Source organism: Tachyglossus aculeatus, chromosome 12 (genome assembly GCF_015852505.1).
Source record: "Tachyglossus aculeatus isolate mTacAcu1 chromosome 12, mTacAcu1.pri, whole genome shotgun sequence".
NCBI lineage: Eukaryota > Metazoa > Chordata > Mammalia > Monotremata > Tachyglossidae > Tachyglossus > Tachyglossus aculeatus.
The window spans coordinates 23,109,206-23,127,571 of NC_052077.1; the positions used below are offsets into that span (position 1 = coordinate 23,109,206).

At 44.6% G+C, this 18,366-nt stretch overlaps 1 protein-coding gene across 2 annotated transcripts in view; it reads left to right on the plus strand.

Moving 5' to 3' along the window:
- The first annotated feature begins 727 nt into the window (after positions 1–727).
- The window catches only part of FHDC1 (FH2 domain containing 1), a 44,981-nt gene continuing 27,342 nt past the window's right edge, over positions 728–18,366 (plus strand). For both annotated transcript variants that reach the window (XR_005453438.1, XM_038755247.1), the window contains exons 1-2: positions 728–777; positions 9,536–10,209. Coding sequence is in view for 1 of the 2 variants with exons in the window: in XM_038755247.1 (XP_038611175.1) it covers positions 9,691–10,209 (519 nt within the window). In the remaining variant the exon portion in view is untranslated. The remainder of the gene's footprint in view (positions 778–9,535; positions 10,210–18,366) is intronic.

Here is an 18,366-nt window from a genome sequence, read left to right on the forward strand (position 1 = left end):
AGAGGAGGGGGAGGGAAAGGAGGGAGAGGAGGGGGAGGGAAAGGAGGGAGAGGAGGAGGAGAAGGGGAAGGAGGAGGAGAAGGGGAAGGAGGAGGAGAAGGGGAAGGAGGAGGGAGAGGAGGAGGAGAAGGGGAAGGAGGAGGAAGAGGAGGAGGAGGGAAAGGAGGAGTAGGGGAAGGAGGAGGAGAGGAAGGGGAAGGAGGAGGGAGAGGAGGAGGAGGGAAAAGAGGAGTAGGGGAAGGAGGAGGAGAGGAAGGGAAGGAGGAGGAGAGGAAGGGAAGGAGGAGGAGAGGAAGGGAAGGAGGAGGGAGAGGAGGAGAGAAAGGAGAAGGGAAAGGAGGAGTAGGAGAAGGAGGAGGAAGAGGAGGAGGAGAGGAAGGGGAAGGAGGAGAGGAAGGGGAAGGAGGAGGGAGAGGAGGGGAAGGAGAAGGAGGAGGTGAAAGGGGAGAAGTGGAAGAAGCAGGAGGAGAGGAAGGAAGCAGCATTGTTACCTGGGGCAGGCGGGCGAGCGGGCAGGAGAGAGAGGAGGCGGCCGAGTAAGCAATTGGGCGGGCGAGCGGGCAGGCGGGCAGCGCAGCCCCGCCCCGCCCTAGCCCGGCCCGGCCCGGCCCGGCCCGGCCCGGCCCGCCCCCCTAGGCTCGGTCGCCGGGCGCCCCGGAGCGGCGAAGACATGGGCACAGCGGACGGAGCCCGGAGAGGAGCCCGGAGGAGCGCCCCCAGCCCCAGCCCCAGCCCCAGCCCCAGCCGGCCGGGGGAGCCACGAGGCCCCGGAGCCAGGTGAGCGGCCCCGGGGGGCGGCAGGCAGGGGTAACGGGGGGCACCTCCCAGCGGTGCCCAGCGGTGCCCAGAGGCCGGGGGCGGGCGCTCACCCCGCTTCAGTCCGATGTATTGAGCGCTTCCTGGGCGCCGAAGCCTCTGCTGAGCGCTTGGAAAGTGAGCCCGGCGTTGGGTAGGGGTCGGCCCTCTCTGTTGCCGAATGGTCCTTTCCCAGCGCTCCGCACCCAGTCAGCGCTCACTCGGCGGCGTGAACGGATGAAAGTACAGTGCAGCCAGAAAGCCATTGGGAGGCTCGGCCCCGGCGGCCGCAGCTTTCCGGGGGAAGGAGCCTTGCACAGCTGCAGCTCCTTGCACAGCTGCGGATCCTTGCAGTGCATTTGCACCTCCCTCCTCCGACACACTCCTTGGTTTGTGCACAGACGGAGGGATGCGGACCCCCGCGCCGAGCACCGTCCTCATCATCATCAATCGTATTTATTGAGCGCTTACTATGTGCGCAGCACTGTACTAAACGCTTGGGAAGTACAAATTGGCAACATCTAGAGACAGTCCCTACCCAACAGTGGGCTCACAGTCTAAAAGGGGGAGACGGAACAAAACCAGCCCCTTCCTCCAGGACCGGTCGCGGGGTAGGCCGCCCTTCATCTCGCCGCACCCCAAAATCCCTGGAGGGCAGTCTGAACCCCCAACTTTCCTGCTGAGAGCTCACCTCCTCCAGGAGGCCTTTCCAGACTGAGCCCTTCCCTTCCTCTCCCCTCGTCTCCCTCTCCATCCCCCCATCTTACCTCCTTCCCTTCCCCACAGCACCTGTATATATATATATATATATATATATATATATATATATATATATATGTTTGTACATATTTATTACTCTATTTTACTTGTACATATCTATTCTATTTATTTTATTTTGTTAGTATGTTTGGTTTTGTTCTCTGTCTCCCCCTTTTAGACTGTGAGCCCACTGTTGGGTAGGGACTGTCTCTGTGTTGCCGACTTGTACTTCCCAAGCGCTTGGTACAGTGCTCAGCACACAGTAAGCGCTCAATAAATACGATTGATTGATTGATTGCAGATTTTGGGTCAGTTTCCCTCGGTCTCGCACTCGCTGCTCGATGGAGGCCTGCACCAAGGAAACCCCATCCATCCTCCCGGGAGAGGGGCGGTGGGTATCTATCTATCTATCTATCTATCTGTCTGTCTATCTATGTATGTGTGTGTGTGTGTGTGTGTGTGTGTGTGTGTTTTCAGTGCTTTGGCGGGTGATTTTCGGATTGAAAATGCGCTCCCTTCGCTAAAGTTTAGGGCACAGGGAGGGTGGACTGGGAGTCTAGACTATTGGCTTGTATTTTCCAAGCGTTTAGTCCGGTGCTCCGCACACGGTAAGCGCTCAATAAATACGATCGAATGAATGGATGGGCGAGAACACTCCCGGCCGTGATTTTTTTTTTTTTAAATGTTTGCTTTTCGGGTGAAATCGCGATCGGCGGAGAAGTTCCACCGGCAATTTTGGTGGACTTGTTCTCTTTTATTGTCTGTCTCTCCCTTCTAGACTGTGAACCTGTTGTTGCGTAGGGATTGTCTCTGTGTGTTGCCGAATTGTACTTTCCAAGCGCGTGTTCCAGTGCTCTGCAGACAGTAAGCGCTGAATGCCCTCCCTCCACACATTCGCCAAGCTATCTCTCTTCCTCCCTTCAAAGCCCTACTAAGAGCTCACCTCCTCCAGGAGGCCTTCCCAGACTGAGCCCCTTCCTTCCTCTCCCCCTCGTCCCCCTCTCCATCCCCCCCTTCTTACCTCTTTCCCTTCCCCACAGCACCTGTATATATGTATATATGTTTGTACATATTTATTACTCTATTTATTTACTTATTTTACTTGTACATATCTATTCTATTTATTTTGTTAGTATGTTTGGTTTTGTTCTCTGTCTTCCCCTTTTAGACTGTGAGCCCACTGTTGGGTAGGGACTGTCTCTATATGTTGCCAATTTGTACTTCCCAAGCGCTTACTACAGTGCTCTGCACATAGTAAGCGCTCAATAAATACGATTGATGATGATGATGATGCAGAGCACTGTACTAAGCGCATGGGAAGTACAAGTTGGCAACAAGTTTTCCTCTCCTCCTCCCCATCCCCTCCGTCCTTCCTCCTTCCCCTCCCCACAGTTCTTGTATCTAATGTATACAATATCTTGTATATATATATATTTGTACAGATTTAGTGCTCTGTTTTACTTGTATATATTTACTATTCTATTTATTTTGTTAATGAAGTGCATAGAGCTGTAATTCTATTTGTTCTGACGACTTTGACACCTGTCTACATGTTTTGTTTGGTTGTCTGTCTCCCCCTTCTAGACTGCGAGCCCGTTATGGGGACCGGCCTCTATATGTTGCCGACTTGTACTTCTCAAGCGCTTAGTCCAGTGCTCTGCACACAGTAAGCGCTCAATAAATACGATTGAATGAATAAGTATGAATGAATGGAGGGGGAGACCCTCCGGTGTAACTGCGGCCGTGACTTTTAGACTGTGAGCCCACTGTTGGGTAGGGACTGTCTCTATATGTTGCCAACTTGTACTTCCCAAGCGCTTAGTACAGTGCTCTTCACACAGTAAGCGTTCAATAAATACGATTAGTTGATTGATTGATTGATTGACTTGACCAAGGCCCCCTTCTAGCCTCTGAGCCCGGTGTTGGGTAAGGATTGTCTCCCTCTGTTACCGAATTGTACTTCCCGAGCGCTTAGTCCAGTGCTCTGCACACAGTAAGCGCTCAGTCAATACGATGGAGTGAATGAATGAATAAATGAATGAATGAGCAGAAAAGCCGCCGCCCCTAGCACACACGCCCCGAATTCATTCATTCCATCGTACTGACTGAGCGCTTACTGTGTGCAGAGCACTGTACTAAGCGCTTGGGAAATACAAATCGGCAGCAGATAGAGACGGGCCCAACCCAACAACGGGCTCACAGTCTAGAAGACAACAAAACACAACAAGTAGACAGGTGTCAATACCGTCAGAATAAATAGAATTATAGCTATATACACATCACTAAGAAAATAGAGTAACAAATATGTACAACTAGACACAATTGCTGTGGGGAGGGGAAAGGAGGGGGGGAAATGGGTAAGCCCGGCCCCGCTTCTGGCTCCACTTGTATATATTTGTGTGTATTTATTACTCTATTTTACTTGTACATATTTATCTCTCTATTGATTTTATTAATGATGTCAATATAGCTATAATTCTATTTATTCTGATGGTGTTGACGCCTGTCTACTTGTTTTGTTTTGTTGTCCGTCTCCCCCTTCTAGTCTGTGAGCTCGTTGTTGGGTAGGGACCGGCTCTACATGTTGCCGACGTGTAGTTCCCAAGCGCTTAGTCCAGTGCTCTGCACACAGTAAGCGCTCAATCAATACGATTGAATGAATTAATTAATTAATTAACGGCAGTTTTCTTTCTTTTGATGTCTATATATTGTCTCTAATTATATTGATTTATGCTGATGCTGTGGCTGCCTGGTAACTCGTTTCGATGTTCCCCCGCCCCCCCCCCCCCCTTTAGACTGTGAGCCCGTTGCGGGCAGGGATGGTGTCTCTTTGTTGCTGAATTGTACTTTCCAAGCGCTTACTACAGTGCCCAGCACACAGTAAGCGCTCAATAAGTGCGAATGAATGAATGAATTAGCCCCAGGCCGCTGCCTGCTTGGGCGCTTTCATCTAGGAAGTCCGGTGTGTCTCCCCTTCTGCCCCTGCCCCCTCTACACACACACACACACACACACACACACACACACACACACACACACTCACTCACAGGAGGACACACAGAGTCAGATCCGTGGACCCACACATGCACAAAAGGGACAGATCCATGGATACACACATAAACACACACAGGTGGAGCAGATCCTCATAAACACACACACACACACACACACACACCACACACGCACGGTTCTCGGACATGCACACGGAGAGACGGGGCAGGTCTCGATGTGGACAGGGAATGGGTCTGTTATATTGTGTCGTACTCTCCCAAGCGATCAGTACAGTGCTCATCACCCAGTAATCGCTCAGTAAATACGTGTGAGTGACTGACTCACACCCACGCACACGCACGAAGAGACAGGTCTGGTCCTTGAGGAGGGAGCACACTGGATTGTCCCTTATCTGTTGCCAAAATTGTACTTTCCAAGTGCCTAGTACAGTGCACACAGTAAGCGCTCAGTAAATACGATGGAATGAATGGGCAACAACCAGTTGGCTCTTTTGGGTAGCGAGTGTGGCGTTCTGGGCCTGCCCAGGGCTCCGCGGCCAGCACTCCCAGGAGAGGCCTGGGGTTGCCACCATGGCTTTGGCATCTGGCCGGGGTCAGTGAGGTGGACGACACAGGGCGGCCCATAAAACTACCCCTTCTAAAGTGACTAACAAGTCCTCGATCCCCTCCACCACCTATCCAGATTCGGGGCTGGACTGGCTGGTGCAAACATTTGTTTGGCCTTGAAACCACCCCCAGTGACCATTCCCTTTGTGAACCTCTTTATTGACCAACAATTGTCCCTGGAATGTTTCTTTCGCATCCCGGAATGTCTTTCGGGGTACCACATACAGTTACTTGCTTGACGTACATTGGGATTGTTGGGTTCTTCTTCCTCCCGCCCCCCCCCCCCCTCAAAACAGGGGCGAAACGGTAGAATAAAGAAAATAGAAAATTTGCAAACCGTTGTAGGCGATAATGTTCTGCCTTCTCTCTAGCTCCTGAAGAATCCTGGCTTTGTGAAGTGTTTATGTTGCGCATACAGGTTTGATGTGTTGACTGAAAGCACACCTAGTGTCTTGACTTTTTCACTGTGAGCTGACCAATTTAAGTTTTGCAAATGTGCTGAGACCAAGAGTTGGACGTTGGCAATCCGTAGTGCACCTGGATGGCTGTATTGATTCCTATGTAATCTATCGTATTGAAGATTTTGCCATCCCTTGTAGTATGGCAAACCTTTTAATATGCCTTAGAGTAGGGTGTTCCTGTATCCTTTTTTGATTAGTAAAATTTCAATTTTATGACAAGTGTTTGGTGGGGTTCTTTTTCCCCCCCGTCTTCCTTTCCCATATGTGCGAGAAAATTGTATGTCTTTTTGAGTTGGGTTGGTCAGTCTCCCTTCTCCAGGCCAGGTTTAATTCCCTCTCATTCATCATCAGAAAGGGTGTGAGCTTGCCTACTCTGCCACCGCCTGAAGCGGTGACTCATGTAATGAGATGATGTTGCAAGGGTTTTCTGATGGATTTTTCTCCGGTGCTTCCCACTCTTCATCTGTGATCTTTAGTCTTCCCTTCGCCACAGGGTGTGCGATCATCCCAAGTGGTGAGACAGTGGAACCCCCCGATCCCTGTGGAAGTTGTTTTCTAGTCCGTTTCAGCGGGTTAAAAAACCTGCATTTTCCCCACACTGCCCTTTCCCGACCTCTCTTCTCCCCTCGCAGAGACTTTACAAGATGATGTCTTCTGATCCGGGCTCAAGGGTGGGCCCTATCTCGGAGAATGAGATCATTTTTGCAGTCATTTTTCTCTGAGGACATTTCTCTGAGGACATTTCTGGCCATATTTATTTTAGGGTCCTTTATTCCTCCCTTCCAATTTAAGTAATAGTTTTGGTAATACTTCTAGTATTTGCAGTAGACCTTAGTAGACGAGGTAGGGAGTCGGACATCAAATCCAGCAGAGTTGGGAGCAGTTTGAATTGAACCACAATTTAACACAGAAAATGGGGATGTTGCCTGAATCAACATGACCCCATTTTGCTCTATAGAAAGCCCAACGTGTTCAGAAGAAAAATAAACATCTCTGTGGCTAACAGTGAGAGATTAAAATTGCCAGAACAGTAGTTCATGGTGCCCTCTGAACTGGTAAGGGACTTCCCACTGGAAGGGTAGTATTCCATGTTATTGGATTTTAGTCTCAGGGGGATGGTGAGACGTTATACATATGTTCCACTTCTGTTTCAGTCTGTCCCGAGTAGATGGATGGATGAGGCCCCGACACCTTACCGATGGAGGAGGAATTAATTTCATTGTCCTGGCCAGCATTCTCTTCAGGTGCACTGGAAAGCACTTTCCTATACCTTGAGTTTGGAAAGGGCTCTTTTCAAATCACATATACATTTGGATGCCTGCATCTCAGAAATTTTAGTGCCAGATTACACTCTCCTTTTCCTTAACAGCTTTAATTCACCTGAAATTCCGTTCTCATGGGGTCAATCATGTACCTTTAGGGAATTACTATACTCCATAGTGGCTGATTATTAATCGTGAACTAGGTTCCTCAGAAGCCACCTGGGGAGGCTACAGGGGGTAGGAGGAAATCAAAATGAGAAAATGCTGTGTATGGTAGCTGTGATACTGCAAAACTGGTAAAAGTCTTTATTTCTTAGGGAACCACATTTATTTTTGACACCATAGTCAGAAAAATGGAAATCTCAAAGGAAGGGATTTAATACAGAATGTCATCACTGTTGCATATCTTTGAGCCTCATTAGCAGTTTTCTTTTGGGCTTGTGTATAATAATGATAGTAATCATTATTATTAATGGTATTAATTAATAGTATTTATTAAGTGTTTATTGTATGCCAAGCATTGTACTAAACACTAGAGTAGATGCAAGTTAATCAGGTTAAACACCTTAGAAGATACTGATGTTTATACCTAAAGTGTGTTCTTTCTCCTTTCCAAACAAATTACATGGGAGCGTCTCCGGCTGGTATAATGTTACATCACATCAATCAATCAAATCAATCGAATTTATTGCTTGAATCCCTCCTGGTGCTTAGTACAGTGCCTGGCACATTGTACGCGCTTAAATGCACAATTATTATTATTATTATCGTCATCATCATTATCGTTTTTAAGTGCTAAGTGTGTGCTGAGCACTGTCCTAAGCACTTGGGAGAGTACAATTTAACAGACACATTCCCTGCTCACAACAAGCTTACAGTCTAGAGGACAACAGTCTAGACACATCAGCAAATATTCACTGGAGAAGGTTTTAGAATGGCATTAATGGGATGATAATAATAATGATGATAGTGTTTGTTAAGTGCTTACTATGTGCCAGCACTGTTCTAAGCGCTGGGGTAGGTACAAGGTAATTAGGTTTTCCCACATGGGGCTCACAGTCTTAATCCCCATTTTACAGATGAGGTAACTGAGGCCCAGAGAAGTTAAGTGATTTGCGCAAAGTCACACAGCTGACAAGTGGCGGAGCCGGGATTAGAACCCATGACCTCAGACTCCCAAGCTCATGCTCTTTCCACTAAGCCACGCTGCTTCTCTGATGAAGTCATAGTCAATGTGGTTGACAGTACATAGAAGAGATTATTTTTTGCTACTACTGTATTGTGTGTATGTTTTTGAAAATATGATCAAGAATAACCTACCAAAATAACCAGTGTCTTATTGAAAAGAGAAGACTTCAAATATAACTGTGCACTGTAAATGGTGACGAGTCACTTGCTTTAGGGGTGCTACATGTGAAAGTAACATAGTTTAATCCTACTGATTTTGGAAGGGCTGTTACACTAGCAAATACGCGTTATGGCATATAAGGTGTTTTGGGTAGAAAGTTATCATTTTGCCAGAGTAATGAGGTTGGGTTTTATGTGCTTTCAGTTAATATTTTAACTGTAGGCAGCCCCGCCCCTATCCTTATATTTGTGTGGTTCTGTTAACTTAGATGTTCAAATGTGTTTTTTTTTCCACTTGGTTTTAAACACTCATTTTTCTGTTGTATTGATGGTTCACAATAAACCATGAGCACTAAAATTTCAAAAAGCTCATTTTAAATTTTATAAACTTCAATACCATAAGTTAATTTTTCTACCATTGCTAGGGATAAACTTTAAATGAAATTTCTGCATACTTCGTGGACTATTTTAAAATGAGTTACATTCCTGAGCAAAGTAAAAGGTATCCAGCTAAGTAAAGTTATCCAGTTAAGTAAAAGTTACTTAACAATTTGTTGGTGTTCAAGACATAATTTTGAAAGCAGGTAATATAAAATGAAAGTTAAAAAATGTCTTTTAAGTGAAAAAGTACAGCTCTTTAATATGACTGACAAAAACAAAAGCTTCTGAACATTTTGGTTTAGTCTCAAGACTAGAAACTAAATTCTCTAGTCCTCAGATTGAACTGATTGGGAGAACTGATCTTTAGAGGGCCTCCACAAATCTATGTGGAAGGAATTGTTTTTCTTCATCTATCCAAGTCTAACAAAGTCTTCCAAATTAGAAAATAAAAAGAACAGCAACCCCCCCCATTGTAAGCTAATTAACTAGAAGGTGACTGATTGGTATGTTAGTGTAGGAGTTAGCTGGATAATGAATGTTTATTGTGTGAAATGGGTGTTACACTACCAGAGAGTGAGTCTAAACTCTTAGGAGCAACAGACAGATGTCCTTGGGTCCATTCTCTCTCCCATTACCTTCCACCTCCAGCTCACAGTGGGTCTTTGGTTTGGCTAGGGAATCCATCAGCAAGGATGTTGACTGGTTCCCAGAACTTCTTGAGCACACTCACAAGATTCTGGAAATCAACATTCAGCGTGAGAAGAGTGGGAGGAATAAGTGGGCTGGTTGGGAGGAATAAGTGGGCTGTTTAGGAGGAGCAGAATGTTACTACTCGTTTAAACTTTAGGAGAAAAAGAAAAACTATTATCGGATTCTGGCAGCAGTGAATTTCAATGGTGTTTTATTGTTGCAGGTTTTGAAGATGGCACCGCAGCTCCTGCATCTCTTTTCTCTTGGATGGCCGACTAGAATTTGAAAGGGTATGACACACATGGTCATTCCATTGTTGCAGGTGTCAGGCAGCTCCCCTAAAGCGAAGGCATTACTTCCATTGACGGCAACTGAACGATGCATGTTATGAATTGTGTCTCCTTGGCCAGTGATAAAGAAAATGGGGATATCGCTGTTGCAGCTGGATTAATGATTGGGCAAACACCACCTCCACCGCCACCTCCACCTCCTCCACCTCCTCCTCCCCCTCCTCTTCCACCATGTCCATTTCCAGATGCTGGATTCGCTCCTGCTCCTCCTCCTCCTCCTCCCCCACCCCCTCCTCCTCCACCCCTGCCAGGGGTTCCTGCTGCACCACCACCTCCTCCAGGATTACCTCTTCCTTCCCCCTTTTACAACGGACATGGCCACCTTAGTAAGAAAAAGCGCATGCGGAATTTCTTCTGGAAAACAATTCCAGAAGAGCAAGTGCGTGGTAAAACCAACATATGGACAATAGCTGCAAGGCAGCAACACCACTACCAGATTGATACAAAAACCGTTGAGGAGCTCTTTGGGCAGCAGGAGGACACTAACTCACCAGCTTTCAGGAGAAGTGGAAATTTGAATTCATCCTTCAAAGATGCTAAGGAAGAGGTAGGAATTCACATCCCCACAAGACTTGCTTTTCCTCCTGTTGTCTGTGTCTGTGGGTAGGCCCTTGGAAAATCTGCTATAACGTGTTGTATTTCACTCTGGGAATCTCGACACTCTCCATGGGAATCAGCGTGATCTAGTGGAAAGGAAACAGGCTTGGGAGTCAGAGGATCTGGGTTCTCAACCCAGCTCTGCCACTGGCCTGCTATGGTTACTTGGGCAGATGACTTAACTCCTCTGTGCCTCCGTTTCCCCAACTGTAAAATGGAGACGAAATTGCTGTTCTCCCTCCTACTTAGATCGTGAGTCTCATGTGGTACAGGGACTGTGGCTGAACCAATTGATATGTATTTACCCTGGTCTTTGGAACAGTGCTTGATACATAGTAAGCATTTAGCAAATACCCTAAAAAATTTGCCTATTTTTGTGTTTTGGGTTATTGTTGTTCAATCTTTCATTTCCCTTCTCTATCATATTTCAACTTTCAAAACATGGAAATTTCTAAGTGTGAGAAAAGGGTGTAAAACAGATGGGACAATCAATCAATTAATCGAAGGTATTATTGAGTGCCTGTTGTGTGCAGAGCGCTATATTAAGCACTTGAGAGAAAAAGGTTCAGAAGTGGATTATTTCAGAAGAAACCACTAAATTCATATTAGATTGAAGAAAGTAGGAAGTCAAAAACACCCAGTTCTCCCATAATGTGGGTTTTCACTATACGTTTGGGCTTGATTATTTGTTCTTAGGGGATTAGCAAATGTTCATCCATCAGGTCCGCGCTGCCTGGTTTGTCCACACATTGTTAGAAGAAACAATGTGTAGGCAGGTGCAGGGCAGTGGAATGGGTGAGCGTTACAATGCCAGTTTTCCTCCAGGGAAATTTTACAGTGGGGTCTTGTTGGCTTTATCTGAGATGACGGAAGCAACATTTGAACCATAAGGCTAAGCGCACTTTAGCCAAAACATAGAGCTCGGAAATGAAAAGAAATGAAAAATTCCACAACAACCAGAAAACCAATAGGGAAAGTTAGAGTAGTGTATTTGTGTGTAATACCTACTCAAATGAAAGAAAGACCTGGCTGTTGTAATGAAGGAAGGAAGGTCAGCCACTGCCTTTATTTAGTGCTTACTGTGTGTAGAACACTGTGCTAAGTGCTTGAGAGAGTATGATACAGCAAAGTTGGTAGACACGTTCCTTGCCTATGAGGAATCTATGGGTCGAAAGATTGGGGCTGAGCTGATTGGAAATGGGTGTTGACTGTGGAATGTAACAGGCCTTTGCGTTATTACGTTTTCTTCACAGAAATGTGTATCTCTGTGGACAGCTATTCTTCCTGGTTCATTTTCTTGTAAATTCACTGTGGCTGGGTCCAAAACTCTTACCAGTGATGCATTTTTTGCCTTGTTTTGTTCCATTGTGTAGACAGCATCAAGAAGGTATTTATAAGCAAAGCTAATATCACTAGTGATATTCATTAGCATTTCTAAGAAGTCAGAATATTTCTAAGGGATGTTAAATCTGGATTGGTAGAAGATAGATGGGAAATGACTTTGAATAAAACCATGGTTAATCCAAGTTTACACAGCCCGTTCTCCCTTCCTCCGCCCTACCAAAAATCTCCCAGGAATTGGCCTCAATTTCTACCCTCTGCCCTGTCTTTGATTTTCTTCTCCACCCAGGAGGTTCCATGTATAAGAAGTAGCGTGGGCTAGTGGAAAGAGCCTAGTGGGCATCAGAAGCCCTGGGTTCTATTCCTGGCTTTTCCAGTTGCCTGCTTTGTGACCTTGGGCAAGTCGTTTAACTTCTCTGTGCCTCACTTTCCTCATCTGCAATGGAGATTTAATCCTGGTTCTCCCTCTTACTTAGACTGTGCGTCCCATGTGGGACAGTGACTGTCAAACCTGATTATCATGCATCTACCTCAGCACTTACAACAGCTCTCAACAATACAGTCGTAAGAATGACCACCTTCATTAGAAAATTTAATTATCGAACTTCTAAATATTTTCATTGGGCTGAAAAATGTTAGGAAGGCCAAGAGTAAATGTTTTCCTAAGCTTCTTTTTGGTATTTACTGTTTGCTCTTTTCTGATTTCTTTTGGATTATACAATCATTGCTGAGGTATTTCCCTAAATGGGACACTCAGCATCTGAGTCTTGCCCAGGGTTGAACTAGCATAAAAGCCTTTTGGACTGTACTTCAGGGAGTGGATAGGGTGAGTGGAGAAGCAGAATTGTTACTGGTGTGGCCCAACCCAACCCCTTAATGCTATTACACAAGATGTCACTTATCCCCAGAAGCTTCACCCTTGGAGTCTGTGCCTGCTGATCTTGCATTGTGGAAATTTGCCTGTTTGTCGAATGGCTTTGTCCCCTCTCTCAGTGGAAGGCATGGGTCAGCTAGGCTTCTGCCGCTGTAGGAGTTTTGGGAGATGTAAACTCCCCCATTCTGCTCTAAATTGTTTGAGGGCAGGGGGCCATGCCTACTGCCTTGATTGAGATCTCCCAACCCACTATTTTAGGCACATAGTAGATGCCCCCAAATTGCTGATGATATTGACCTTGCTTTTTTCAGTTCCCCGTCTCCCCCAGCCCTTCCCTTCCAAGCTGCCTTCAGATGGCTTCCCAAGCGCTTAGTACAGTGCTCTGCACACAGTAAGCGTTCAGTAAATACGATTGAATGAATGAATTAATTAATGGGGCAGCCAGGGTAGAAGTATAAAGTGTTGGGGCTGTTGAGAGATGTTGTCTCTGGCGATGGGGTGGTGCATTTTTATACTTTCCACTGAACCCCTGTACATGCTGCCCCTCTTAAAATGGAAATGGTCAGTTTAAAGTTGACAGATTCAAATCTGGAATACGAGGTGCCAATCAATCAATAATATTTAATGAGTACTTACTGTGTGCAGAGCACTGTACTAAGTGCTTGGCAGAGTACAGTGTAATACTATAACAGAGTTGGTAGACTTGTTCCTTGTCCACAACGAGTGTACATTCTAGAGGGTATTTATCGAGAGCAGAGCACTGTGCTAAGCGCTTGGGAGAGTGCAACACAACTTGGTAGACACATTTCATGCCTACAGGAAGCTTATGGTTTTTAGGGAGAGCCATACTTAATACATTAATGAATGTTGTACATGATGCTGTGGGGCAGAGGATGGGGTGAATGTCAAGTCCCTAAAAAGTAGAGATCCAAGTGCATAGGCAATGCAGAAGGGAGAGCAAGTAAGGGAAATGAGGACTTAGTTGGAGGAGGTGTGATTTTAGGTGGGGAGAGCAGTGGTCTGTGGTATATAAAGGGGGAGGGAGTTCCAGGCCAGAGGTAGGACATGATAAGAAGTTAGCGGCGACATTCCACCCCACAAAAATGTCTCAGAATTATCGTGGACAATAAAGTAGCATTTCTCCAGAAGGAAGGGTTTAGGTGAGATCCAGCCTGGTGTCATGGTGTCTTCCTGGAGAAGCCTGTTTACCAATGGGGTTTGTCATTCATAGTAGGAATAAGCGCTTATTGGATTCGAAGCACTATACTGAGCATTGGAATAGAGTATACAAGTGGGAATTAGGCATGGACCCTGATCCTCGAGGACTCACAATCAATTCCTACTATGGAATAAGTAGATTTGTTTCCCATAAAAGAACCAAGCTGACAAATGTGTCGTTGTTATTATGCTTCCTGAACCAGGAGGCAGACCTACATTCCAAACCTTGTCCATCACTAGAAATTACAATCCCATGGGTGAGGAAAGATGTCCATCTGAACTTGATGCTCGACTGATTTAAAGTTCTTGCCCTCCCTGTTTTAACTTTATCCTACTTGTCTACTTTTAGGATCCACTAGAAAAGTTTATCAGGACTTTGATGCCAAGCATTACAATGTCGAACAAGTGTTGTTGTTTTGTGTGTGTGTGTGTGTGTGTGTGTGTGTGTGTGTGTACGCGCGTCCTTACATTGGCTAGGTGGGGCACATGATTTGCAGAAATTATGCTTCCTGTGTATACTCTAGCACAACTACCAACGTTACTGTGGGCCTCCTTGCCTCAAGGTGGAAACAGAAGTATCTAGATATAGGTGAAAATGGGAATAAGAACTGGGACAGTTATCTGTGCTAGGCTACAAGGTTAGGCTTTGAGGGGAAAATGAGCTGCTGTTCATTGTAAAGGTGAAATGCTGATTTTTTTCTGGATTAAAAAACATCCTCCTTTGGAGAAAGACCTTTTAATTTGAAGGATGAAACAAACTACTGTAGCCTGTAGTCAGTATTGCCAAATTACGGATTCTGTTGCCAAAGTTCTCCCACGATCTTTCCTTCAGTATGGCATAAGATAGAAATGCAGTGAGCGTTACATAGTTTATGTAATGATTTCCCAAGGGATGTCTTCTTGAAGTTAGTACAATGGAGATAATCAAAGAGTCTTAATCAGCAGGAAAGCAGCCTACTCCCAGGTTAAGCACTAAGTGGAGTACTCAACTGGGAAGGTGAAGTAAAATGGGATCAAAGCAAATGCTGAAATTGGAAGTACTTGAAACAAAAAAGATATAGAACGTTTTTATTGGTAGAAATGTCTAATCTGGAAAAAGCTCTAAGTTATAAAAGCATTCCACATTGAGGAAAGAATGATAAAAATATAAATTTAGATGATATTCAGGCAGAAAGAGGATGAAAAAATAAGGGTCCCTGCCCATTGCATCCAGCTTAAAGTTTCTCATCAGTTGTACAACTCCCTAGTGGAGAGATAATGAGAAGGACATCATAATGAAAACAGCAAGTGGCAATTTGGCATAATAAAATTGACAGCATACTTGGTAATTTAGTATAATAATGGTGATTTGAAGCTAGTATCATCTTTTAAAAAAGCAAAGTAGGGGAGAATATTTAGGGTTAATTCAAGGGTTAATTTTTAACAAAGCTCAAATTAAAGTGGAGAATTAGGTGATTATCCAGTTGTATTGTTCCTAGAGGTTATTATTTCTGTCAAATAATCCGAGCAAAAAAATTCACCTTTTGGCCTGAATGATCATTTGGGTTTTTTACATAGACAGTCGTTCAGTCCTCTTGTTCATTTGAAATGTATTGATGCAACCCATGTCACCAAATTTCCACAATGATATTTTGCCATTAGGGAAATCAGCCGCACTCATTCTGAATTGTTGTCATGGATCACAACATGCAACAGCCCAAGGGGACTGAGAATGTTCTCATCACTGGAAATTGGAGATTGGTAATGTGGTACTATATAGGAAATTTTTAAAATTGTTTAAAATCTCAGTTAAAACCCTGAAATCAGTATAGTGCTACATTGGCCCTTATATGGAAAGTCTTGGGGTTTTTTCCCCAGAATTTAACAAGAGCACTAATCTTCCTAGGTTCTAGGAAGGTTCTAGCCAAGGAAATATGTAAACAGGAGACTCTACCTTGATATTTAGAAATGAATTGAAAACAAATAGCTAATTTCTTCCTGTCACTTTTGAGAACTTGATTCATTCAATCGTATATATTCAGTGCTTCCTGTGTGCAGAGGACTGTCTACGAGGTTGGGAGAGTACAATGTAACAATAAACAGACACATTCTCTGCCCACAACGAGCTTACAGTCTAGAGGGGGAGACAGGCATTAATAAAACTAAATAATGAAAAGAGAATTTGGGAAGTCATTTTTGATTAGGCTGCCCCTGGGAAACTAACACTGATGATTATTTAGGGATTCAGAGGGAAAAGTTAGAGGTGCAAGACCTATTTGTTGCCTTGAAAACAGACATCAAGGAAGCCAGTTATCAGATTCCTCCATGATCAGAGACCGAATCCTGGTCTGATTCAGTAATGGCCTTTTGTGTATTCAGGATGATGGAGTCTCCTGTCATAAGAGGCAGATGAGGCTTGGTCCAGTCAGGAAGACTTTGGATCTGAGAACTGTGCAAACAAAAAGCAGAGAAGAAGCATGGCCTAATGGAAAGATCACAGGCGTGGGAGTCAGAGGACCTGAGTTTTAATTGCAGTTCTGCCACTGGATTGCTGTGTGACCTTGGTCAAGTAGCTTAACTTCTCTGTGCCTCAGTTACCTCATCTGTAAAATGGGGATTAAGATTGTGAGCCTCATGTGGAAAAGGAACTGTGTCCAACCTGATTATCTTGTATCTATCCCAGCACTTATACAGTGCTTGGCACATAGCTTAACTAATACCATTTTAAAACAAAAAATTGCCAATAATACCAGTTTTGTTCTCGCTGGGACAGTGGGGTGCAACAGGCAAGTAGCTGGGCAGCGGCACAGTGCATCGTGAAGTTCACACAACAAATTTATGAACAGAACTTAACTGTGGCCAAAGCAGCCTCAGCCTAGTGAAGGTGCTGTGCTCTGGCATAATAGCCCAGCAGGCAGTTGCTGGGTTAGCTTCCTTGGTACTTGCTGCAGTCTTCACTACCCTTGTTAGCCAGCCATTTCCAGCATTTCTGTTGAGCCTGTCCACCACAAAAGATGCTTTAGAGGGTTTCTGATGCTTTAGTTGGTACTTTGGTCAAAAACCTTCCCTGCTAATTAATGGCTTAGCTCCAGAAGGCATTCGCCAACTTCTGTCTGTTTTATTCCCACACTGCAGTGAAGTGTGGCTTCGGGTTAATGAAAGTCAATGGAGCACTAAACAAAGAATAATTTCCTACAGGAAATGATGCGACGTGCAATGATTCCCTTCCCAATATAAAAAAGAACAAAATATGAATATATTGAAAACATAATAGTTACATGATCAATCAGTGGTATTAATTGAGCTCGTACTCTGTGTAGAACACTGATACTAAGTACTTGGGAGAGTACAATACAATAGACAGGATTCCTGAAGAATCAAATAGTAATGTGAATAGTTTACCATAGCAAACTACTATGAATTAAATTTTTTTGTATGTATATATACCTACACTAAATGTTCTGTGTGTATATCTACACATATATTAAATGTTGCTTGTGTGTATATCAACATATATTTAGATTGATCTGTCTGCATAAATGCTTGAAGTTCAGAGAGAGATTTTTCATATTCCATTTGGCAAAAGGACACCTTGCACTAACATACTAGAGATCTCTCGGTATTTAGCACCAGAGAACAAAGGGCTGTTAAATGGGCTTTTAATCCCTATATTCAAATTAGTTGGTGTACAAGCAGTTCTGCCTTAGCGTGTGCTGTCCCTAGGTATTTTGGCTAAAATGTTGTAAGGCAATTAGGTAACACTAGTCTGGCAAGACAAGCCTGTTTAGACACAGTGTGCCTCAATGTCCAAAGAAATGGGTTGTGTGTATGCATGTAATATCAGACATGGTGAGTACTGCATTGTGAGTTTTCTCTGTCATAGTATTCTGGAAGAATAAAAACCCCGTGTTATAGGAGAACTAAGGGCATCATGTGGTTTGCTGTTCCTGAGAGGATGGAGGGAGATTTCTTTTACCAGAAGAGTTCGACTTGAGTCCTGAATGTGCCTAGTTTCATGACCCTTGGAAGTTCTTCAAGAAGCTTAACGTGCTGATTTATGTACCAGCATAGACTATCACTGTTTCTCTTTGATTCACTTCCAAGCAGTTCTTAAAGTGACCAGATTTTCTCTAGTTCACAGTGGGGGAAAAAAAAGATTGTTTCCAGTGGAAGTGACAGTTAATCCCAACAGTTGTCTGAAGGGAATGGGGGACGGTTGAGGGGAAGGAGAAAAAGACTGGAGTAAGAACCAGATGCAGGTCATGGGAGAAGCAGGAACAGATATAGAGAGAAAACCAAGAAGCCCAGGTGAGGAAGATATTGATATTGTGTGTCACACAAACATACTCAGGCACACATACATGCACACACAAAGGACTTTTAGATGCACACGTATTGTACTATGGGCTGAGTGTGTTTGTGTTTGAGGGAGTTCGGCCCCAGGGTCAGGCTGTTTCATGTGGCAGAGCCCACTGGGAACCTCTCAGCTCCAGGCACCAACTCCTCACATCTTCCCTTGGAATCAGAAATGGCCGAGGCCTTTGTGTAGGGCCTGGAAGCTGAAAGGACGGTTCCTCTCCACTGAAGGAAACAAGTGCCCAACTGAGATGCTGCTGCAGGTATAGTAATGCAGCTGGTAAGAGATGGGAGTACTGGACTATAAGCTCCTTGAGGGTAGGGATCCTGTCTACCGAC